This window comes from Neovison vison, chromosome 1, assembly GCF_020171115.1.
Source record: "Neovison vison isolate M4711 chromosome 1, ASM_NN_V1, whole genome shotgun sequence".
Classification (NCBI taxonomy): Eukaryota; Metazoa; Chordata; class Mammalia; order Carnivora; family Mustelidae; genus Neogale; species Neogale vison.
In genome coordinates this window covers 267,379,751-267,404,017 of record NC_058091.1, presented here as the reverse complement: position 1 = coordinate 267,404,017, position 24,267 = coordinate 267,379,751, and the positions used below count along the sequence as shown (strand labels likewise).

The window sequence follows — 24,267 nt, the reverse complement described above, 5'->3', positions numbered from 1 at the left end:
TTTACCCAGGGACAAAACCAGTGGATGGGAAGGCCTATTTCTCCTCGTTTTCCATTCCCCCCACTTCTTTTCTCAAACGGTGAGTGGGCCATGAAGGTTCCCAATGGTGGAACCCTCACCAGGTCCTGCCCAGACTCAGTGTCCTCCAGGAGCTCGACCTCCCAGGGATGGCAGCTTCCAAGTAGAATCTGCATGTCTTGCCTGTGTCTCTCTCTCCTCACGGCCATCACCCCCATCCACGTCGCTTTCACTCTTCACTTGGACTTCTGCGAGTGGCCTCCCATCTAGCCCTGCTGCCTCCACTCTTTACTTCCTAAAACAGCCAGAAGGCTCTTTTCAAAATGTCAATGGGACTGTATCACTTCACTGCCCAAGACCTCTTAATGGCTTTCCAGTGCACTCAGAATAAAATATGATGCCAGACTACTGCCCAGCCTCCTGTCACTCTCCTCTGACCTGTGACACTCCAAACGCACTGGCCAGTTTCAGTCTCCTGATCTGCCTCGCTCAGTCTGACCTCAGGCCCAGGCCTCCCTGCCTGGTCGGTTCCTCCTCCAGCCCCTCCTTGGTGAGCCAGCCTCTACTCCCTGTTCAGGCCTCAGCCTCTACGCTCCCTCTCCAGAGGAACCCCCTTTAGGTTCCTTCTGTTGTTTTTCTTTCAGGACATGTAACACAATGCAAATTATATTCTTACATGAATGTTTATTTTGTGACGCTCTCCTCTCACCCTGCTCTCCCACAAATCTGTAAAGGAAGAACCTGTCGATTTTATTTACCTAGTGAGTAGTGTAAGGACGGAAATAGAAGGGAGAAGCTCAAATATTGATGGATTGATTGATCGATCGATCGGATGACTTCAAGAATGATGTAATGTACTGGGGGAAATACGATCCAAGGAAATGGGGAAGTCAAGCCGACCCTCAGATCAGGCACAGCTGACGCTGATGGAAGGAAGGTTCACTCCCATCCCACACTTGCCCAAATCACCTCCCCCAAGCAAGTGCCACACTAAGCCTGAGATCTGTCCTTTGACTTAAGCACTGTCTTTCTCCATCCCCTTAAAATAAAAATGCCCTTGAGCACAGCCAGATGAGTTGAAGCACAGCGTAAATGAGAACCACTTCTCTCTGCTGGGCCCCAAGGGACCCAGGGGAAAAGGCAGATGTGAAGAACAGAAGTGTAGAAGGAAAGACAGAACAGGAATAAAGGAGGTAATGAAGGAAAGAAGAGAAAAGAAAATAAAGGGGCTGAAGGTCGCTTACCATCAAAAAAAAAAAAAAAAAAAGCCCTTTATGCAAAGTATAAAAAATGGCCTCCCCACAGGTTTCTTGTCTGGGGGGTGGGGGTTGGGGGTCATGCCACCGCCCCACACAGTCGTCATTCCTGAACTGGGACTCTTGGGCTCTGCTCCACACCTGGAACAGTGACAAAATAGCATCTACAGGATGAGCCCTACTTTAAAGAGATATATAGATATGTACATATGTGTTGCACACATCTACATGTATGTGTGTGTGTGTGCATGGTCATACGGAATGATGTGCAGCATTAAAAAGGATGAAGATGGGTTTTTACACACTCTCACGGGAAGAAGTCTAAATCAAATTAGGAATCGAGAAAGCCAAGCTGCTGAGTAGTGTATATGGTACGGTCTTATCTCTGGGAGGAAAAAAAAAGTGAAAGCGCAAGAGAGAGAGTGGGAGGGGGAGGAAGAGAGAATTGGGTACAAGCCAGTTCACCCCTCACTCCACTCAAATCTCTACACAAAGTCACCACCTTAAAGGGCCCTTCCTTGGAGAACTGCCCCAGAGCCCTCCCTCAGCCTGTCTCACTTTTCTCCCTGGCACTCATCACATCCTGTTTTATATTCATTTTCTTCTATGTTGTCTGCCTCTCCATGAGGACAGGCTCTTGGACCCTTTTGTTCTAGAATGCAGCTAGAACGGAGCCCAGGGCACGGTAGACCCTCAGGAAATAGGCTTTGAATAAATGAATAGAAACTTCCAAGAAGTGACCAGTAGGGAGTGGAACAGGAAGTGGGAAGGAATGGAAGGGCATACATTTCATTTCCATCCTTCTGTAGTCTTCTGCTCTGTGCTGCAATACTACTTTCCCATTCGAAAACTGAAAATCAACCTTAAATTGGGGAACAAATGTCTTCCTTTGGACTGAACTGACATCTACCCACCCCCTCTTCCTAGTTCTGAGGCCAGAGCCAAGCGGAGCAAGAACCAGCCCTTCTTCTCCATCGCGGTCTTTCCTCACCCTTCTCCTTCACCTCTTCTCTAAACCTAGCTGCCTTCTAGGTCCTTCTGCTGAACTCAGAAGGACCAAGAAAGGTAGGCCCCACCCTCACCACACACAAGACAGGCATTCACCAAAAAGGACAGGATGAAGGGAAAACAGATTCGCTTAGGTTGAAGGCAGAAGAGCACTCAGGCTAAACCAGCACCGTACCTGGGACCACAGATGTGAGAGCATTTTAAGGGATAAGTTACTGTGTTAATGAAAGAAATCACAGTGACAATTATGCCCTCATCGCTTATCTTCATCCACTGAAAACTGTTTCTTAGGTTCTTATTATACCAGGCACAGCCCTGGCATTTGAGCCCCAGAGTGGGCACGTATCAGGGGCCTTGGGGTTTCCTGACTGGCTTGGTCACAGAGCCAAAAACCCACGATTTCACATCCTTCTCAACTGTAACTCAAGTGACAGGAGAGCACATTGGAGTGGGTCAAAGGAGTGGGTCCCCAGCACTCGGTATCCTACAAACACTTCGGACTCAAGACAGCATCCCTTTCCCCAGCAAGAGCATGCATATCCCAAATAATTCCACACACCCAGGGAAAAGCGAACATATGAGTGTCCTCCTTAGCAGCCTGACACGGGGGCTTATCTCCCGTGAGCTGACACACAGCTTCCTAATCCAGGGCAAGCAATGCTTGCTTACATGCTTCCCTTCCCAGTCATGGGACCTGCAAATCTTCATTATAGGGACGTGGAATCTCTTCCTAGAAGCAGAGGCTCTTTCAACTGGGGAAAAGCATCCCCTCAATCTCTAAACTTCACTGCAAAAAACAAGATTATCTTTCCTGTTTAGCCCAACTGGCTACAGAATGAGATACACGAATTATCTGAATAGTCTGACTAGTGATAAGTTTACTCCTTCCCTTAGTTTACAAGCACTGTCAAGTTGTCCCACTCTCTTAAAAAAAGGGGGGGGGGCGCCTGGGTGGCTCCATTGTTACACATCTGCCTCCAGCTCAGGTCAATGTCCCGGGGTCCTGGGATCAAGCCCCACATCCGGCTCCTTGCTTGGCGGGGAGCCTGCTTTCCCTCTCCCATTCCCCTTGCTCTCTCTCTCTCTCTCAAATAAATAAATAAAATCTTTAAAAAAACAAACAAACAACAACAAAAAAAAAAACCTCCTTTTCTCTTGAGTTAGTTTCTTCACTGCCCACTTTTCTCTTTGCCAGAGTCACCACAATTCCTTGCCACCTAATCCCATAAAATCTGGTTTCCAGCACTCACTTGAATGTCCTCTCTCAAAGTTCACCAGTGACTTTCTGGTGTTTTTCTGTCTTCAAGTCCACCTGGGTCTTCCCAGGACGTATATGAGGATGGCCCCCATCTTGGAAACACCCTCCTTTTATTTCGATGCCCTGTATGCTCAAGGTTCTTTCTCCTAATTCTGGAACATACTCTCCCTCCTGGCTAAATATGACCCCTCCCCAAGCTCGTATCCATAGTCTCCCACCTTTTCCAATCCCATGGAAGCCCATAGCTTCGACTCCTCCTCTGGGAAAAGACATTTCTGATGCTGGTTATCTTTGCCCTGACTCTCTTCCCAGCTCCAGGCCTTAGCCCACCTACCTGCAACGCTGTCTCCCCAGAGAAATCCCGCCAGACCACCAACAAATGGGCGCAAACACTTCTTCAGACACCCTCTAAAATTCCTGTCCTCTCCCACCCCCCTCGTTCCTGTGGTTACCGCCCACCTTCAGGTATGTCCTCCCTTCTCTGAATAGCCCCAGTCCTTTGCTTCACCCCTCATCACAGACAACGCAGTCTGGTCCTCTGCTGACAGGTGTCCTCTCCTAGGCTAACCTATAGCCTCTCCTACTTCAGGACCAGTCCCTTGGCTCTGTGTTCCACAGTGCTTTGCACACAGTAGGTGCTACAAGAATGAATGAAAATATCCTTAACCACCATACCTCCAATGAACAAAGTGTGTTAATGCTGTAGTATGCACTTCACTTCCCTCCAATGTTCTCTTATCATCTTTCACTCCGAGCAGCTATGTACCAGCTAGGTAGCTAGACACGGCAGACATAGCTGTTACTAGTACTACTACTTCTGTTTCCACTGGTGTTACTACAAATACTACTGCTCTTCCTATCACGAGTAACAATAGACACTTGGTACTTACCATGTGTCAGGCACCGTGATAAGTATTTATGGGGATCATATAGCATTTAATCTTAACAACTACCCTATGAGAGAAGTAACATTTCCCCCCACTTCACACATGGGACAACTAAAGCAGAGACGAAAGCTGAGTGACTTCTCTGCCTTAAAGGAGCTCTTTGTTCAGCAAAGCAGGACAGGACCTGGACACACAGTTACAATGTGCCAACTGTTATGTAGGAAAAGCATGGGATATAATAGGAGTGCATAACAAGGAGACAGAACTCAGGCCAAGGGCCATGGACACTTAAAAACTATGCTTAAGTAGAAATCTGAAGGATAAAATCAGAACAAGCCAGCAAAAGAGGAAGAAAGAACAGACTATTTCAAGAGGTTCCCTGCACTTGCCCTGGGAACTCATGGTCCCACAAGAGGCTGGGCACTGGTAATAGAAAAAAATGTTTTCCTAAACAGAGCACCCTGCAACTGTCCTGTGCACTGGAAAAGGAGAAAATTGACTTTGGCCTACTTGGGGGGTTGGGGACTAGGTCTCCTCTACCAAGCATAGGTCCTATTTTCCATTTACATTTAAACATAGGACACAGTATAATCAAATCCCTATGGACTCCCACTTTAAAAAACCCTTGGGGTGGCATATTTTTTAAAGAACTTAACCACTAAGTATTAGCAAAATATAATGATAATCTGTATGGTAGATCCCAATTCACCAAAAATGCAGAAAGCTTCCCAGAATTCCACAAAAAGAGTTGCACACCATCAAGTCAAAGAGATTTTACCTCAAAGAGAGACAGTAAGTACAATCCAATGGTCATAAGTCCTTTAGCCAGCTCAAGCAATGGGGTTACCCTCTCAACAGAACAAAATAATTTTTTTTTTAAATTTGCAAGCAACTGAGACACAGCCCCCTGATGTTTTTCAGATTTTTTTTTCTTTTTCTTTTTCCAGTGCCTGCAACAAAACAGAATCATCCAAGCCCTTTCTTGTCGATCTAAATTCTCTGTGTCTCCTTTACCATAGCTCCAATGTACTATAAATATACAGCTTTTGTGACATAAATGCAAAGTTTTATTGTGCCGTTAGCCTTGATAGAAGGCACTGCAGAAAGTTGTTTAGAAATTAAATATCTAAAACAAGCTATTTTAAAATCCAGGGCCCTCACTATTTCATGTCTGCAATGAAGAAATTTCATCTTGGGGAGAGCAAGCTGTCTTTCACACCATATGGCTAATGGTGGTGCATAGCAATTAGCCAGGCTGATTAATGGTGAACAGACTCTAATTTTATGCTTATAATTGAGCCTGCATTTGCACCCCTGGTGCAAATTCAGCACATCCCAACTTCCACTTACAACAGGCAAGAAATCAAGAGAAATAGGATGGTGAGGAAAGTGAGAATTTTTTTCCAGAAGCCCCCTAAAGAGCATCAGATTTGCAATTTAAAAGACTGTTAGCCACACAATAGATGACAGGTTTGTGTAATAGGGTCATGGCGGCCTGGTAAACAAACAGTACCCCTTACACATCTACAGGCAGCCAGGAAAACCGTAATCTGTAACATTAGCAGGATGACATTTTGAATATGGCTTTTCCCTCTTAGCCACACAGTACAAACATCATCATTTGCCTTCAGTGGCTTGAGAATTTTATTTTTGCTATTTTTATGTTTCTGAAAAATAGAAAGAACGTCAGCAGTAAAGCACACCAAACGGCATAATAAAATACTTTGGACCAATGAATTTTAAAAACAAGAAAAAATATAAACTGCGTTAATAGGGGGTAGGCTTATGTGTGAAAGGCATAATATATCTTTAAGTATTTCAAGAGTAGAATTATTTCTAGCATAGTCCAAACATGTACAGATATGAGATGCAAATCTATGATACATAGACATTAGTTGGCCTATTGTTCGAGATCCATCTTCCTGCCTGTCCCCTATTTGCTAGAATCCCATGTAATAGAACATGGAAAATTCATTCTAATGACATGCTAATTGCGGGAAGCTAAAATAAGAGATATGATCAGAAAAATAATAATACGAAGGAGGTCTTTTTTTAATGCTTTTCAAAATGATTTTATCCATTTAATTCTGGAAAGTACAACTCAGCTTAAATGGTCTAATCATTGTATACAGTACACTAATTTTTGCCTAATAATATCTTCCAAGAAACTGATGACTGTATTTTCTGCTACTGTATTTTCTGTTTCAAAGGTAAGGAAAGGCTACCTGTTTGTGGGATAATTACCAAGATTTACAAATTGCTGAAGTGAAACCTGTGAAACTCCTGAGGAATTTAGAATACTCTATTAAAAGTATGCTTTTTAAAAAGAAAAAAAAAAGAAAATTTTATAGGCATACATAATTATAGATATAGAAGTTAATATTTGAGATTTCCCGAAGAAAACACATTAAGCCCTTTTTATTTTATTCCCACCTGTGGAGTTTAAAGATTGCTTTACCCACAAGTCCGGGAGCAGCAGATAAAGCCCACGCACAGAGAAGTGGCAGCGGAAGCCTAAGATGACTGACTGGTCAGTAATAGTCAGGAGCCAAGCCTGCTTTGTGCCAGGGAAAGCCTGCATAGCTAACAAAGCAATTAGTAGCCTTTTCCTGAGGCATAGTGGCATCTTCATGCTTTATCCAATTACTCAGAATATATCAGGTGTTATTCTAGAAAGAATAAGAATCCTACACTGCAAGTTTAAAGGCTGTCCTCTGGCCTACTCTCTCACACATGGAGGACTGGCTGGGGCCATGAAAGAGAATTTGGTTTGCTGGCTTGGTTTCCAATGTGGCTTGCGTCTGATTACAGGCAAAATAAATACACTCGTTTGTGGATGAGATGAATTTTTATAACTTTCAGGTGTAAACATTTGCCATCCTTCCAAAAGCTCACTGCTATGGAGAAACATTAGCTACATCGTCACAATTACATACAGGGTAACTAAGATTGAGAGATCAGAGGCAAGGGAAGGGGGAAACCCACGATCAATTTAAGGAGGAATAATGCCTTTGTACTGATGGTCACATTTTTAAGTGGCAGAATTAAAAAGGGGAACTATAACATTCTCATCCTATCCAGAGGCTTCTGTTGATATCAGTAGAACTCTTGCTCATTTTACTAGCAATGTAGTTGAGCACATACATTAACACTAAAAGGATATCTTGTATTTTATTCGATTGAAAGGAAGAAGGGGAGGGCTCTGTTTTGTGGCCATTAGAAGTGTAATATCGAAATGGAAATGTTTGTCTTTCAGGATGAAATCTAATAAATAATCAAGAACCAATGAGATGTCTGTGAGCCTTACTACCAAATACTCCTTTTTAGATTATCTAATAGAAGTAAGATAAATACATACCCAACAATCTATCTGAGCTCACCTGGCTTTGAGATATAAATTCACCTTCTCTTTGCTAATTAAAGGAAGAGAGCAAGGTATTTCTTACCTGCACATGATCTCGTGTGTGAGCAAGACTCGGCACATTTCTGGGTTCTTGTCTTGGCCTTCATACACTATGGCCTGCAAACAAAGGCATGATTTAAGCTAAAAATGGAACCAAGTACCAGAGAACAAATTCTCCCAATTGAGGGCTTGAGCTCGTCAATATCGCTGAGGCCCAGTTAGCTCTTGGGAGCCCAAGACCTCATAGAGCTGACTGCTTTGAGATACATTGTTAAGGATCAACCCAAATCAGGTAGGGGGCATATGTTTGTCTCTGTCCCATCAACCACATTCTTATGACACACACCTTTGGATCAGTGTGTGAGATGAACTTCTGTTGTCAAGACAACCACAATTCTCCTTTCAATTCAGAATAACATGAATCTAATCAATGAGGAGGAAAAACCCAGAAGGTTTAGCAGATTCAGATGCTAGTGATTTAAAATATAGAAAAGCACGTGGATCTGACTTTTAAATATGCATTCGTCACTTCATTTTACTACTTCCAGCCCCAACATTTAGTGTTCTAGAGATGAGTAGCAGAAAACAAGTGGGGGTATGCTTAATGAGTCCGTTCACTAACTGTGTCTTCTTTGAGATGATTCATCAATCAGGGAAAATCCTTCCTCCCGCCTACAGGCTGAAAACATGTGCTCTCCAGGGTGTACACCCACCCAAACAGTAATACGCGCCGGCATATGCTGTGTGTGTGGGCTTAAGCCATAGAGTTATCTCCCTAAACTGAGAAGAATTACATGTGACTCCCAAAATTTGGACTCCAAACCACCTCGTCAGCCAGTACGCCTTTGTCTGTTGTCAGTAATGTGCATACAAACATTTTGCTTAAAAGCACCCTGAAGTTTCCCTGAGACCGCAGCTTCCTAGGAAATGGACGCGTTAATACCTGGGCCAAAGAAAAACACAGCCATTAGCAGAGCAGTGCTCTACTTCAGGATACATTTTAACTAACTTAACACTGTATCACTGCATAATACAAACACAGCTTCAAATTATTAATAAAATTATTTTCACACATTCAGATAACTCTCAATTTCTTGGTGACAAAACTATTTAAATGAACCAGAGACTATCCTTATTTAGTACACAGAAATGCTGCAGTAACTAACTTGTACTTGGCTCTAATGTGCTTTGTTTATAAACCTGGGACTTTTAGAACCTGTAAAGGATCAAGACAGCTTAAGACACAGTGTGTACAGACCCTAGGGCAGGCTCTAGGTATGAGAACTAATTCCATTATAGAACAAAAATTGCAACAAATAAAAACATGATGTAAAGTACTTGAATAAGGAGAAAACCTTTCCCTACCACAGGCCCTTCAAAACCATTTTTTATGGTTAGCCTTCCATAACTCTGTATTTTTTAAAGTTTTATTTTGACACAGTTTTAGACTTATAGAAAAGTTGCAAGAATATATAAAAAATTACAAGAGAGTCTTTAAACACATTCCTCAAATGTTTATGCTTTACTAAATCTGCTTATTCTTTTCCATTTTTTCCTGAACCATTTTTAAGTGAACTGCAGACATATTCTAAATATTTCAGCATGTATTTCCTTAAAACAAAAAATTCTCTTCCTTAACCACAGAACAATTATCTGAATTAGAAAAGTAGCACTATACAATAATCTAATCTACAGACTTTATTAAAATTCACCAATTACCCAATAATGTCCTTCACAGCAAAAAATAAGTAAATAAACAAAAATTCCACAAATCCAGTATCAATCATTGCATTCAGTTATCATGTCTCCTTTAATACAGAACATTCCTGAGTCTGTAGTTCATGATATTGACATTGTTAAAGAATACAAACCGGTTCTTTTGTAGAATATCCTCAGTTTGGGTTTGTCTGATGTTTCCTTGGACTTAGACTGAAGTTACACAATTCAGGGCCAGAATACCATAGATGTGATTCTGAGTTCTTCTCAGTGGATCACATCTTACTGTCAGCTACATCCACTACAGGCTGTAAGCTCTGACCATTTGGTTAAGGTGGTGCCTGCCATCCACCAGAGATCATCAGCCAGATCTCCCCCCTGTGAAGTTTCTACTTTACTTTATGTAATTCATAACTCTTCTATGGAGAGATAATCTGCATTATAGTAATATCATATTATCCCTAAAATTTTCATCCACTAGTTTTAGCCTACACAGATGATTCTTTCCTGTATTCTTTTTTTTTTTTTAAGATTTTATTTATTTATTTGACAGACAGAGATCACAAGTAGGCAGAGAGGCAGGCAGAGAGAGAGGAGGAAGCAGGCTCCCTGCCGAGCAGAGAGCCCAATGCGGGGCTCTATCCCCAGGATCCCAGGACCCTGGGATCATGACCTGAGCCGAAGGCAGAGGCTTTAACCCACTGAGCTACCGCCCCTTTTTCCTGTATTCTTAAAAGACCTTTTCAAATACCCAAGAAGTTGCTTTATTCAAGAAAATGTTTCGAGTAAATCGAAAACATTTTGAAAACCAAAAATTATATCTGTCTGCTTTATTTACTGAGATCACTGCTGAAATCAAAGGAACATTATAAGTAACAGATTAGGTCCCAAATATGGTGCTAAAAAATTCTAATCATGCATTTTTGTGATATCCTATTATCACTACATGTTTGGGACATTCTCTTAATATCCCTGATAACCTCTGTTTCAACTCCACTTTTTTGTCATGCTAAACTAATACAAGTAACGTGGTAAATATATTCATAGATATTGGTAGGGTTTTCTTTCCCACAAAAAAATGTGTTTTGTTTTGTTGGTTTTTTTTTTTAAGAGGAATGTGTATCAGTTATATCAGGCCTTCTCACTCTGATTGTTTCTAGGTGATATTATTTTTGTTGAGGCTGCTGGTTCCACCAAAATAAGTGGGTCCATGATGATAGTCAATAAAGATATGTCACAATGCAGATATTCTCACGACTCCCCTAAATAGGAGATGATCCAAGGATGCCCAGGGATCCCAAGCTTTTATCTTTAGTCACCACATATCATTTGTGGATGGCCCAGGGCCTCTGTAACAGATCTCTTCACCAAATGCCAAACTGCCACTTCGCTCAGGCAGCAGTCAAAAAGAAGACTCCTTCTCTAAATCAAGCACAGAAAAATAAAAGCATGAGTTTGGATTTGCTCAGAAATAGTTAGGAATTCTGGAGAGAAGTGAATGCCTAAAGTTTCTGCTGTCCCTCTTTTTGAGGCCCCACCAGAACAATACTTTTTAGCACATACACACAGAAAAAGAAGGGCTATTTCTGTGACTTCTAAAATAAAAGCAAGAGAACCCGGGAATCTTTTGTCTCTCCTATGAAGTAGAACTAAAATCCTGGGAGTATAGTAAGCTAGAACCTCAGTGTAACTGAATCAACTCCAGAGTAGACCTTGGTCACAGGCAGATCTACCTCCAACCTCACCTACGCAGCATTTGTTACTGAAAAGCCTTCTTAAAACACAGACACACACACACACACATACACACACAATCACATAAAAGATATGGGCCAAGAAATCAACATTCCATTGAAATCCAAAATGGGGAAATATGATAAAATTATTTTGCTGAATCTCTCTGAAGAAGAGTGTCTACATTAAAACAGACGTCTTAAAAATGTCCCAAAGATCTCCATCCAGCTTACACACACAACCGATGGCCTCACATCCGTTCTCTACTGTGCACATCTCATACACTCGTCAAGATGGCTTCACAATTCAGCAAACCCAGAGTCGAAGCCTAAAAGGAAAGGGATCTTCTAATGCCAACTTAGAAGTTTCTGCTTTTCTTACTAATTTAAATACGGGCCTCTGTGCGGTGTGAATAAAGCTCCCTGAGACAGGATCAGCTGGGAGATCACAGAAGCATATAAACAACATTGACTAGTTTAAGTGAAACCATTTTAATAGACAGCTGGTTTAGGGCCCAGACAATGGAACACCAAGAAGAAGGCTTATTTTCATCCTCCCTAGTAAATCATGCGTCTGCTCACTGTGAGGAAGGTAGTCTGCTGTGAGAGCGACAAAGACAACAGTGGCTTAAATAAATCAATGTGTTTATCAGGAGTAAGGACTGGAGGCCTGTTACAGACATGGGCAGGCAGGGGAGAGAAAACATATAAAATACATTATTTAAATAAATGAATTGATGCCAAAGCAAGTTCAGGTTTTAACCTAAGAAATAAAAAATACAATATCAGGCATAAAACAATATGAACCTTAATTCTGCCACTGCCAATTATATCCCTGAAGATGGCAGAAGTACTTGTCCAGGAAGAAAGCTAAAAGAATACACAGCCCTAATTTCATCTCAACTTTAAAAACCTGGTGAAATTGATAAAAAAAAAAAAAAAAGTTGTCACAACTTGACCCATGCGGAGCAGCCTTAGTTTCCTGATATACTAGCCTCCCTTTCCTTTTTTCTTTTCTTTTTTTTTTTTAAAGATTTTATTTATTTATTTGACAGAGAAAGATCACAAGTAGATGGAGAGAGCGGCAGGCAGAGAGAGAGAGAGGGAGGCAGGCCCCCTGCTGAGCAGAGAGCCCGATGCGGGACTCGATCCCAGGACCCTGAGATCATGACCCGAGCCGAAGGCAGCGGCTTAACCCACTGAGCCACCCAGGCGCCTTTCCTTATTGTCCTCTCCTCATAAGCACAAAGAAAATATCGAAGTTTCTCCATTGATTATCAGATTGAGGGTTTTTTCCAGAATAGTTTTTTAGAATTAACAAAAATGAGGAAAAAATTTGGAATTCTTAAACTTACATACCCTAATGCAACAGCAATACCTGAAGTTTTACTGTGAGAATAAAACACCATCAGTTTCAAATGCTCAATTATAAATCCACCTATACTGGTCTTCAAAAAGGAATAAATCAGTCTATCCAGAAAATCTGCCTCAGTAAACCCTGTTTTAGATGGCATCTTGTAAAGTGTGGTTCATCACTCCTTTTCTAAAATATCACTGGGTCTTAAAAGTTAATTGAAACTTACTATGGATGAAGACCACACAGATAAGACAGAAAAACACACAGTTCACATGCACCAAGATCACACTTCAATAGGATGCCAAAGGAAATACAGAGAATTGAGCATGGCTTTTCTTTGTTTACTCTTCTAATAGTTTTAACTCTTTATGTTCTCAGCCAAAATAAAGAGGGCAAGGAAAATAGTTTTGACTTTGGTTCTTCAAAATCCAAAAGGGTTTTAGGAACAAATGTTTTCATTAGAAGACTTTTTGGTTTATAACCAAACAATAGGAAACTTGTCATCGGAAGGAAGGAAGGAAAGAAGGGACAGAGGGAGGGAGGGAGAGAGGGAAGAAGGAGAGAGGGAGACAGAGAAAAGGAGGGCAGGAGGGAGAGAGGGAAGGAAAAAAGAAAAAAGAGAGAAAAAGAGAAAAAGGAAGAGAGATGGATTATCCATAACTAACAAAAACTCCTCATTTTCCACTTAAGTAAAAGCAGTACCCTTGAAAATATGTTACTTCTTTTTCTACATACAAAATAAAGGCCAAACCTAATTTATCACCTTTAAGAATAAGTTCATGAATGTACAACGTACCTCCTTCAACCAGAAGTAAAACGTCCTCTAATTACAGACTGTCAACAAGCCTTTGGTAGCAAATTACCAAGAATCGGAATGAATCAAAAAATAAGAAGAACACCTACAATATCAATGTACTAGAATATTAATCACTGCATTCGACCACCAAGTTATATGCTTGTCATTTAAAAAAAAAAAAAAGCTAGCTTATGTGATTCCAGAAATTTCCAGTAGGTGAAGGAGCCCTAGTTAAAAATTAACCTGTGCCAAAGAAAACCCTACAAAACTGACATTTCATAAACAATTGTGTCAAACAGCAATCCAACATTAATAGTGGAATAAAATAAAAAATTATTTTGTTTCAATTAGCAGCTGGGCTACTGGTGAACAAATTATAAAGATGTAATTTCAGCTTAGCAGCTAAGAAGGCCTGTTTTCAGAACTGAATTAGGAAAGTTGCAAAGGAATGATATCATATTCAGTATGCTGTTCGGTTACATCACAGCCCTGAATAAAAAGAGAATGTGTATCGAAAGCAGTTAGCTTTAGAGTACATCTTTAATGACTCAAAGAAACAAACTGCCTTATATTATTCAAGCACCAGGATAAAAACTGAATCACTCTAACAATTCCACACTGTACTTCTTTTTCTAACAGTAGTAAGAGATACTTCACTCATATGATAACTACATGTACATCTACATTAGTAGATACAGCTGGCTTTGTGAACCCGATGGGACAATAATAATAATAATAAAATAATCAAAGCAGCTAATGTATTAAGCACTTAATATGTGCCAGTCACTATTCTAAGCATTTTACATGTAGGAGTCCATTTAATTGTCACAAAAGAGCTTCAAGGTAGGTGCTATCATTATTTCCATTAGTTTGATTCCAAATGCTTACATGCTTTAATTACTCACTGAGACCAAATCATTCTTGCTCAACAACTATATAAACAATTCGCCAACATCCAAACACTCCTTCATTCCTCTCAGCAATGTAAGTCAAAACATAAGAACAGACTATTGGTGTAGTCATAGGAGTTCGATAAATGCATCACTACTAATATGTTCGTTTTTAATGCTGTTCAAACATTCACATGGAAACAGCTCTAGCGTAAATATCCCCGAACAAATGGCTGTATATTATCCAGGAGGGAGCAGTTGGACCGCCAGACTGGGGAAGTACTAGGCCATCTGGCTCCAGCAATCTCTCCAAAACCATCAGCTTTGTTTTCACCCCCAGACTCCAAACAACACATTTTCCACTGTGATGAGTTTACATTTTCCCAAACACAGGTCCTGATCATGCATAAAAATTCCAAACTTCTTCATTCCTCTATGTGCAAGGAAATTTAAATCACCTGCCTTTTTGACATGTTACCAAAGGAGAGAGAAAGCTGCTGAAATGTGGCTCCTGACTAGAAATTTGCCTTTTTTGTTTGTTTGTTTCCCCAAATGTATGAAAGAGCCTTTCTACTGGCCCGAGTGAATTCCTTTGGAACTTATTGATATACTAAAAATGTGTTTATCTACCAATGAAGAACCATGAACTGAAAGGGTTGTTAATCAAATCTACGTAGCTGTGGCAGGATATAATGAAACAATCAATAGGAAGAAATGTGCTAGCATCAATAACTTAAAGTACCAGGAACATCAAAACAAATATATAAAGAAGACTAGCTTGTAAGAGAAAGAGGACAGCATTTTTGATCATTGTACTTTGGGCCTCCCCACCTGCTAAGCTTGGACCTTTTTGGGGTGTCCCCCACCATACCATCTACCTTCAAACCCATACATGACAAGGATTCTGTGACTGTTACTTTTCCCTTTCCAAAAAAGAGCTTCTCTCTGCGGACAGGACTATTTTGCTTTCGATAACTTTATGGAATTTGGTACTCTTTGAATTATAAAAATGTCACTTTTTTAAAAGCAAGATGGTAGGAGGGAAGGTAAGTTAAGGCTTTTTGTTTTTTAAACTATTTAATGTTAACTCACCGAAGCAATCACAGAACATAATCATATTTCAAATACTACATGAAAGTCTGAAATGAGGCACATTAAACATCAGACCTCCCCCACTGGGTTCATTTGAGCTTCTGCAGTAGATAGTGTTTTTGAACTCAACAGCCATAAACTTCTAGGTCCTACAGGCCTTTCTGCATGCTCACTAATGGAATACCAAAAACAGCAATGACACAAAAACAACCTATTTTTAGTCCAGCTAAACTTGGTTTTGAACAACCCTTCCCAAAAGCAAGCCTCTCATTTTCTAGTTGGTGGACGAATTTCTTAAATATCATCATATCCCTTGTGTTTTATGAGAGAGGCATACCGATAAGGGGGCTCTCAGATCCTTCTGCATTCGCTTGTAATAAAACTTCTTTTTTCTTGGTTGAGTCCAAAATTAAGAGTCATTACCCAAAATAGTGTAATGAGACACTTTGAAAAGGTGTGAAATACTGTGTCATACCAATACATCTTGGTTGATTAAGTACATTTCTGTTTGATTTCAATGCTGCTAACTCCACCCAAGTTGAGGAACATCCTATGAAAATGGAGAGCGCACAGATAGTTTGGATTTTGCTTGCCAAAGATTCCCTTTGAGTTTTAACCCCAGCTTCTGAGTCAAAGATAAGACATCAAACCCAAAAAGCTGCATCTCTGATATAAAAAATGTTACAAACAGCTTAGAGAATTAGAATTAGAATTAGAATGTATCACATCACTGATATTATCCTATTCTGTACTCTAAATCTCAAAATCCTGAGTCTATCTGGAAGAATTTCATGAAGGAAAAAAAATTGTAATCATTTAGTCAGTCATTTTATGTCAAGCCTTACTTCTGATTGAAGGGGTCACTGCATATGTAACAAAAAGAAAAAATTTAAGAAACTATAAATCAGACTTGGTAGTTAATTATCATAGAATAATCTCAAGCTAGATGAGAATCCACTGTTTAACTCATTAAGACTAAAATATAATAATTATGTCACAACCAGGAAAAGTTATGTTTCTTCACACTGATCTGCTTTCTGAAGACTACTGTATTAACTATGTCTACAAGAATCTAATCTATTTCCTAAACTCTTTCAAGACACAATCAACAAACAAGCAGATAATGGGCAGGGACTGCCTTTCAAAGTGAAACCTACACAGAAGGCATTAGAAAATTACTAAGAAAGCAAATAGGTATGTCTCAAAAAAACAAAAACAAAAACAACACAAAAAAACCACACACATCTTCTCTTGATTATTTTTGGAATCAATTCAGATAGTTACTTAAACCTTTCTCAGGTCACTCCCCACCAAAATATATAATTGCATACATTTATAATTGTAACTTTCAGTGAGATGTCACATTATGGCAATTGACTTTCTCAAACCTGTTATTATTAAAAATAAACTGCATCTTCTTCTAGTCTCCCACCCCCAACTGATAGAATTTCTAATACCATGCAGTCAACAAAAACTGTAGTTTTTCTTAAACTCTATTAACCTTGTTAGTAAAATGATTTTTGATGTATTGCTTTATAAAAATCAAAATTATTCCCCCACCATATGAAGACTGTGTAAAGTCAGTTCATTTCATAATGGAAAAATCAGTTCTAGGTGGCACTTTTTCTTTCAGGGGTCTAAAAGTTTTGAAAGTAGTTAATCTCTTCAAACATGTCCTAATTTTGCACTCCTCACAACTGTTCCTTTCATAGTGCTGCCTATAATTTAATATGTAAGTGGTCAATGTTGCACAAGCAGATAAGCCTTACATTTTGGTTTGTGGGGATTTTTTATCTTTTAAAAAGTGATTTCTAATAAAGATATATGTAATATGTATTACAGTTCGTACTTTCCCCCTCCCCCTCTGCTCTTTTCTTTCCTCTGATGAGAATGGCAGGAAAAGGTATCTAGGGTATCAAAGACAATTTTTTAAAACAAAACTTCACTTAGGACATTTTTGTTTTGATACAGTTAAAAAAAAAAAAGTTACTGAAATCAGGCTTTTGTGTTTCAGTGTGATAGGGAAAAAAATTTTTTTGCATAATACAGTGTGTCCAAATGAAAGGGAATTATCCTATGTAAGAATCAAAATGAGTAAAAAAAAAAAAAATAAGACCAAGATTGGAAGTACAAATGTGCATTTACTCTGACTAATAAACCAAGAAATGAATCTTGAAGAAAGTCAAATATTTTAAGCAAATAACTTAAAATAGACCTCAGTAAGTATTTATTAATTATTTTTAAAACTACATTTCATACCCTCATGTTTTCTACTTGGTTCAAAAGGAAATACAAGACTAACAATCAAAATCAGCTATTACTGAAAGGTTCTTGCTAAATATATTTCAAAACTTCCAAAATCTTCTGAATGTGCATTTTGTAGAACATATTTAAGCCATGCTTATCTAAAAATAATTTTTAAATATGCATGTATACCCTAATTTGAAAACTTCCAAGTCAGTATCTATGAAAGGAGATCACCCTCCTTATTTTAAAGAAAAACTATTTCTAAATTGCAATCAAGCAAATAAGGTTTATTCCTCTTACTAAAATGGTGGTTAGTACACAATGTATAACTTTGCTCTTTGTTCTAGTTTCTTTCCCCCACCCAATAAAGCTGGCTTCTTTTTTGTTACTAAGTCCTCCAACTACCTAACCAGCTACTTAGTTCTGAAACTAAACTTTTTCTTAAAATTAAAAAAAAAAAAAGGCTCCTGTGCCTCATTAAAACGTCAGGCCTTTTTTCTGATTCGGCTCATAATTGTATCTTTTAAACCATAACTCAACCTTAATGTACGCTGCTTGACACCCGCATGTTGGGGAGTTAAAGAAAATGCCGCCTATGTACCTTTAAGACCACAAGCTCACTCATGCTGCCTGGCTTCTTGCCAAATTTGGAGGCAAAAGCAGGAGGATTTTTGCAAAATATCCTCTAACAATTGTCGCTCCCTCTTCCAACAATACCACCACTACCACCTCCTTTTTAAAAAATCTCTGGTGTGGGTCATCTGCGCTCTCAGCTCCTGTCACCATTCCTGAGTAAGGTACCTAGGCCCCCCAACACCATTCCCTACCCTAGATCTCCCAGGAGTGGCTGGGAGGGTTCGGTTTTCACTAGTTCAGCCCACTCTACGCCAAGGTCCCTGGGCACCTTTTGCGCCCCCTGGGACTCCTCGGCCGGGTCAAAGGAAGTTCAGCACTTACTCTGCCTCTCAGCACCTGTAGTCTTAATGCAAGAGGCCTGAGTCTTCCTTGGTGGGAAGGAGCCTTCGAGCCATCTTCCCCACGAGGTGGGCGCTAGGGTGTGTATCCGCACTCTAGGCTGCGCTAGAATGAGATCTGAGGTCCGCCCTGGCGTTCAGAGTTTGAGCCCCAGACCCCGCGCTAAGGAGTAGCCAGCTTCTTGATTTCCCCAAATTTCGAGGCCCTCCAGTCACTCCGCCGCGCGAAATTCAGAAACTTACTTGTTTGGTCATGGAGTCAATGAGGCGCACGTAGAAATCTTGCTCAGTCCTTATCCCTGGGGCAAAGGGGAAGGGGATAGGGGAACGAAGGAAAATTAGGTGAGAGAGGAACTGCCGCAAAATTAACAAACAAACAAAAAAACAAAGAATGGGGCTCCAAGGCTTATGCAATGCCTACTGTCCCAGAGAAGCACAGACAGGACACCACCACCCGCACTTTCCCCAGTGTCTGGAGAGGGGCCAGTCCCCAAGAAACGGCAGCTGAGAATGTTGTAGGACCCCCCACCTGGCTTCTCTCCTTCTTCTTGGAGGGAACCCCTCCGTGCGTTCTCCGGGAGCCATCAAGGCCACGGTCGCTCGAGCCCCCTGAACCCAAAGGACTTTGGGCCTAGAGCCGGAGCTAAGCCAAGAAAACAGGCTCTAGGAATGGGAGGAAGAAAGAAATTGGCCCTTTGAGGGCCGGGGCTCCACACCTGACCCCAGGTGTGCTCGAGGCCGCTACGGCCGCCTTCCGGCTACTCAGGGCCTCCGCGGGTGAAACCTCCTCAGGCGAAACTTAGGAGAGGACGGGTCACCCCGAGGCCGGGGGACGACTCTGCGTGCTCAGGGCTCTGGTCCACCTGGATCTTCCCGCGCACCCTGCCTCACCCAGGGCCCCGGGGTGCCGGCGCGGAACAGACCGGAGCCTCACCATTGCTGTAGAGGAGCTGGAGCCGGTAGTGAATCCCGTTATTGGTCTTTTCGCTGTTGGCTTCCTGGGTTGCGGCAGGACGCAAAGACACAACAAGAGACGCAGGAAAGAGGTCGGCGTGAGCGAGTGGACCCACTTCGAGGCAACTTTCCCAAAGACGGGACCCCCGGCCGGAAACCGGATGGGCCCGGGAGCAGCAGAAATTGCGGCCAACTGTGATCCCTCTGCCGCCCTCCCGACCCTTACTGCTCCCTCTTCCCTTCCAGAAAATTCCGTGGGGCCTGGGGGCTCGAGCCTGGGTCAGCAGAGGCAGGAGCCGCGCGTGGTCGCGCGGTCGAGGGCGGGTTCATCCCCGGCGCCCTTCACTCTGGAGTGCGAAGCCGGGCTCGCCTCTCTCCAGCTCTGGAGCCCCACGCGAACTTTTTTGGAGCAGAACCTCACGGATGAGGAGCCCGGGTTCGCCCAGGACGGGAAGTGGCTTGGGGGACCCCGCTCAGGAGTGTGTTAGGGAAGCTTTGCACTCGCCGAGGAGCGCGCCTCCCGAAGCGGCTGGGCCTGCTCCCCGGCCAGGGCGAGGGGCAGCGGCGCTGCGCCCACTTACTTTTTCCTTCTCCACGAACCCCACAAAGGCTGTCCTCTCGATCTCCACGGGCTGGCCCTGTCTGTCGTAGAGGGCCAGGACGAAGTGGAAGAAGTTGGATTTCCGCAGATTGGAAGGCGGCTGCTTCTCAAAGTGAGCCCGGGCCAGACCCACCCCGCTGCGGCCAAAGACGCAGAGTTAGACGGCTAAGCTGGACACCGACGCGCGACCCTTTGTCACCCCTTACACAGGCGAGAACCCTCAAATATCAACCTTCTCTACCCCCAGAACACCCAGTGGGCGGCCTACACGCCCCCTCCGGCGCCCCGAGCCCACCCGGCGGCGGGACATGCGTGTTCTCGCGTGTCCAATCCACAGGGCGCGCCCCCCGAACTCGCGGAAGAGCCCTGAAAAGTTTTGTTTGGATTTTGCGCAGGAGATAAAACCCTGCAGGCATTTACTCCGACCTGACACGCGCTGCGTGGGAAGAAAGAAAAGTGGAGGTGGATGCGGCGAACCCGCGTTCGCGGAATACAGCTGGTCGTTTACAATTTGCAGGGAGGAAAGCATGGGAATTGGTCCCCGCCACCCCCACGAATCTCCTGCCTCAACTTCGAGGGCAGGTGAGGATGGATGCTGAACAGGCTCAGCTTCTGGAAGCCGAAGCCATCCTCCAGGAAACGTCAAGTGCCCCAGCCAAGAGCGCGCGCTTGGCCTTGGGAAACCGCATGCCCCCTCCGCAAATAAAGCTAGTGAGAAAAAGGATCTGAGGGTAGGGGACTCAGAAATGTCAGGCATGGTCGCTGTGGAACATGGAACTGGGGTGTTTTTTTTTTTTTTTTTTTTTTTTAAAGACCTGTTCTGACAAAGTTTCGCCGCTCCACGGAAACCCTCACACTCATTCCAGAAATCCTACGGACAAGGGGTGCCGACTGAGCGCGCCCGCGGGGGAACTGGAATCTCCGGTGCCAGGGGCGTCGGGAGGCCACTAACAATCCGACCTGCCCAACCCAAGGGCGCTCTCTCTCTCTCTCTCTCACACACACACACACACACACATACGCACACACACGCGGACACGCGCACATACACACACACTCTTTCGCTTCCAGCCAGTTACCCAACTCACTCTCACTACTAACCACCCCCATCCTTGTACTCAGCGGGGATGGGAACCGTGTTGCAGACACTTGTCCCCTGCCCGGAGAAGATGAGGATGAGGTAATTAGTCATCTTCCTTTTTCCCCTTCCGCCCTCTGAGTCGGATAGGGCTAGTGGCCGCCAGATCTCCTACTCCCCCAAGCCCAGCTGGTGGTCTGGGGGAAAAAAAAGACCATTTCTCACTTGGGACTAGGAGTCCCCAGAAAGGGTGATAAGAGTGCCCAGAAAAGTTCCCCCACGTCAATCTCCAAGGGCAGTGCCTCCTGGCCTCACAGTCTAACATCTCAGGAACTGAGTGGGAGAGGGGCTGTAAGGGACCATGGTGCCAGAGGGTGAGGAAGCCTTGTCGGAGATGTCAGAATTAAAGTTGGGAGTTGCTGTTCTACCGGTGGACCAAGAAAAACTGAAAGCTAGAGAAAGAGGGGCAGAGAACCAGACTAGAGAATTAAGAGAAGGTTCTGGGGAGGCATGGAGAGATAAACGAAGAGAGAAAGGGAGGTAAGGGAAAGAGTAGAGAGGAGGGAGGAGTGAAGAAAGAGGGGAAGAAGGAAAGAATGAAGAAAGCCAGGATAGAAAGAGGAAAGAGTGGGAAGGAAGGCAAGGAAAAGAGAAAAGGAAAGGAAGTAAAGAGAAGGAAGAAAGAAAAGAAGGAAGAAGGAAGGAGGAGGAAGGAAGGAAAGAAAGAAGAGGAAGGGAGGAAAAGAAAGAAGAGAAGGGGGAAAAGTTTAGAAAGGAGGGAAGAAAGAAAAAAGGAAGGAAAGAAAGGAAGGAAAGACAGAAAAAAGAAAGAAAAGAAAGGAAGAGAAAAGAAGTAAGGAAGGAAAGAAAGAAAGTAAGAAAAAAGAAAGAGAAGACTGCCAGCGGGAAAGAAAGAGCAATCACATAAAAACACAGATATCCAACATCGTGCTGGTGAGACGCCTCTTCTGGCTTAAAACGAAATGAAAACAGTCACAGGCGAAGCAGGGGAAAGTGCCGGCAAAGCGTGGGCTCCTCGCAGGCAGCTCCGGGCTCTCTCCGGCCGCAGGCGACCAAGGCAGCGCGGCCAGGGAGCGCGGAGACCCGGAGGCGAGCCGAGCCGAGCGGCGGACTCTCCAGCACCGCCCGGCCCCGCAGCGGCCGCCGCCACCGCTTCCCGGCTCTTCTGCTTGCGGCTCGCCTCCCCGGCCGCGGTCCCCGAGCGGTACCCACCTCTGCGCCGCCGTGTTGGCGTCCAGCACCCCGGCGCCCTGCATCCACGTCCGCACCGCGTTCATGCCGCTGCCCAGCGGCTCTTCCTTCATGCTGCTTCCACTCCGTTGGATGCTTTCCTGAATCCCAAACATGAAAACAACCTTTTCTTGTGGAAAATCTCCTCCCCCTTGAAAATATTGAAAAAAAAAAAAAAAAAAAAAAAAGGAAAGAAAAACGCCAGCCAGAGATTTTTTTTTTTTTTTTTTGAGACGATGAACTCGTGCTGGAAGATCAAGGCGGGCTGGAAAGCAAATTTTTAAAAAAATGTAAACCTTCGCTCAAAACTGAGCGATAACCCAAAAAAAAAAAAAAAAAAAAAAAAAGGAGAGAAAAAAAAAGAAGGGAAAATCCAACGAAAAGACCAAAATAAAAAAATAGAGATGTATGCTTGGCTGTTGGGGGTTGTTTGGTTGGTTAATTTTTGGTTTGGGTGCTTTTTTTTTTTTTTTTTTTTTGCTTTTTTTTTTTTTGCCTTTTTTTTTTTTTGCTTTTTTTTTTTTTTTTTTTTTTTTTTTTTTGTAATGATCACAGGCCGGTGGAGGACAGGAGGGGCTGGAGTTTCCTTTTGTAGAGGTACCCTTCACTTGAAGAAGCAGGAAGAAAAAAAAAAGCCCTGATGGCAATTTAAGAAACAATAGACTCAACTCGCGCTGCCGGCTTTGCTACTTGAAGTGTCATTTTCCACAACCAGGCAAGTTTTTTCCTCTCTCTCTCTCTCTCTCTCTCTCTTTTTTTCCTCCTTCTCTCCCAACCAAAGATGTTTCTTTCCTTTCAGTGCGTATAGATGAGGAGGACGCTGGTTGCCGTAGACAGATACACCAGAGAGGAAGAGTGGGGTGGGGGGAAGGGGGGAAAGAGGGAAAGAGGAAGGGGGGGGAGGGAAAGACAGAGAGAGAGAGAGAAAGAGAGAGAGGAGAGGGAGAAAGAGAGAGGGGTGGACCCTGCTGGATGGAGATTCTGTTTTCTCCTTGCTAAAATAGAAGTGATTTGCAGGCTTTCCCTATGGAATCCAGTTTGACTCTCCCCAGAGCTAAACACAGGCACACTAACCCCAAAGGGAGGAGGCGGGGCTCGTGCCTCACAGGCCTGCCCCTTCATTTGCATAACGTCATCCTTCCGCCTCGCTGCAGCCAATCGTGACTCAAAGAGCCTGCTGGCTCGCCGCGCCGGGCCACGCTCCCTCATTAACATCCCTCTCCGGGTGGCGCGGGGGAGCTAGCCAAAGTTCCTTGCAAAGTGGCGAGCGAAGGATCGCTGAACACCGGCGTCTCTGCTGGGGAAGAGCTAGGCTGAGCAGGGCAGACCCGGGCTGAAAAGGGGAAACAGACGAAAGGGAAGGGCGATATTTTTCTCGGGGATTTGAGCTGGGTTCTGCATCCTGGTCGTTGCGGTCCATTTAGCATCCTCGCCACGCCCTGAGCGCGCTCGCGGTGCACTGACTGCGCACTCCCTGGGCTGATGCTGCGTCCTGCTCCGCTGTTCTGGGACGTCGGGGGCAAAAGAGGAGACGGGAGAGTCCGGGCAGAAAAAGCAGGACGCGCGTCCCAGGTGCCCACCTCTTCGCTTTGAGGAGGGGGTGGTGGGGTGGAAAAATGGGTGCTCGAGGTTGGGGCGGGAGGTCGCCGAGGGCACTTGTCTCCACGCGGGGAGAGGTGGGTGAAACCCGGGCCCCGGCAAGCGGGGCTCTGTGGGTCCCCCAGGGATTAGGGGGACCCGGACTCTGC

At 43.4% G+C, this 24,267-nt stretch overlaps 1 protein-coding gene across 4 annotated transcripts in view; it reads right to left on the bottom strand.

Annotated features, from left to right (window-relative positions):
- EBF1 (EBF transcription factor 1) overlaps window positions 1–22,693 on the bottom strand; it is a 384,990-nt gene extending 362,297 nt beyond the window's left edge. For all 4 annotated transcript variants that reach the window (XM_044230428.1, XM_044230435.1, XM_044230443.1 and 1 more), the window contains exons 1-5: window positions 22,502–22,693; window positions 20,171–20,327; window positions 19,570–19,633; window positions 18,879–18,934; window positions 7,874–7,947 (exon numbers count right to left, since the gene is read on the bottom strand). In XM_044230428.1, the coding sequence (XP_044086363.1) occupies window positions 7,874–7,947; window positions 18,879–18,934; window positions 19,570–19,633; window positions 20,171–20,327; window positions 22,502–22,635 (485 nt within the window). In that variant the 5' untranslated portion in view covers window positions 22,636–22,693. The remainder of the gene's footprint in view (window positions 1–7,873; window positions 7,948–18,878; window positions 18,935–19,569; window positions 19,634–20,170; window positions 20,328–22,501) is intronic.
- Window positions 22,694–24,267: the final 1,574 nt, after the last annotated feature.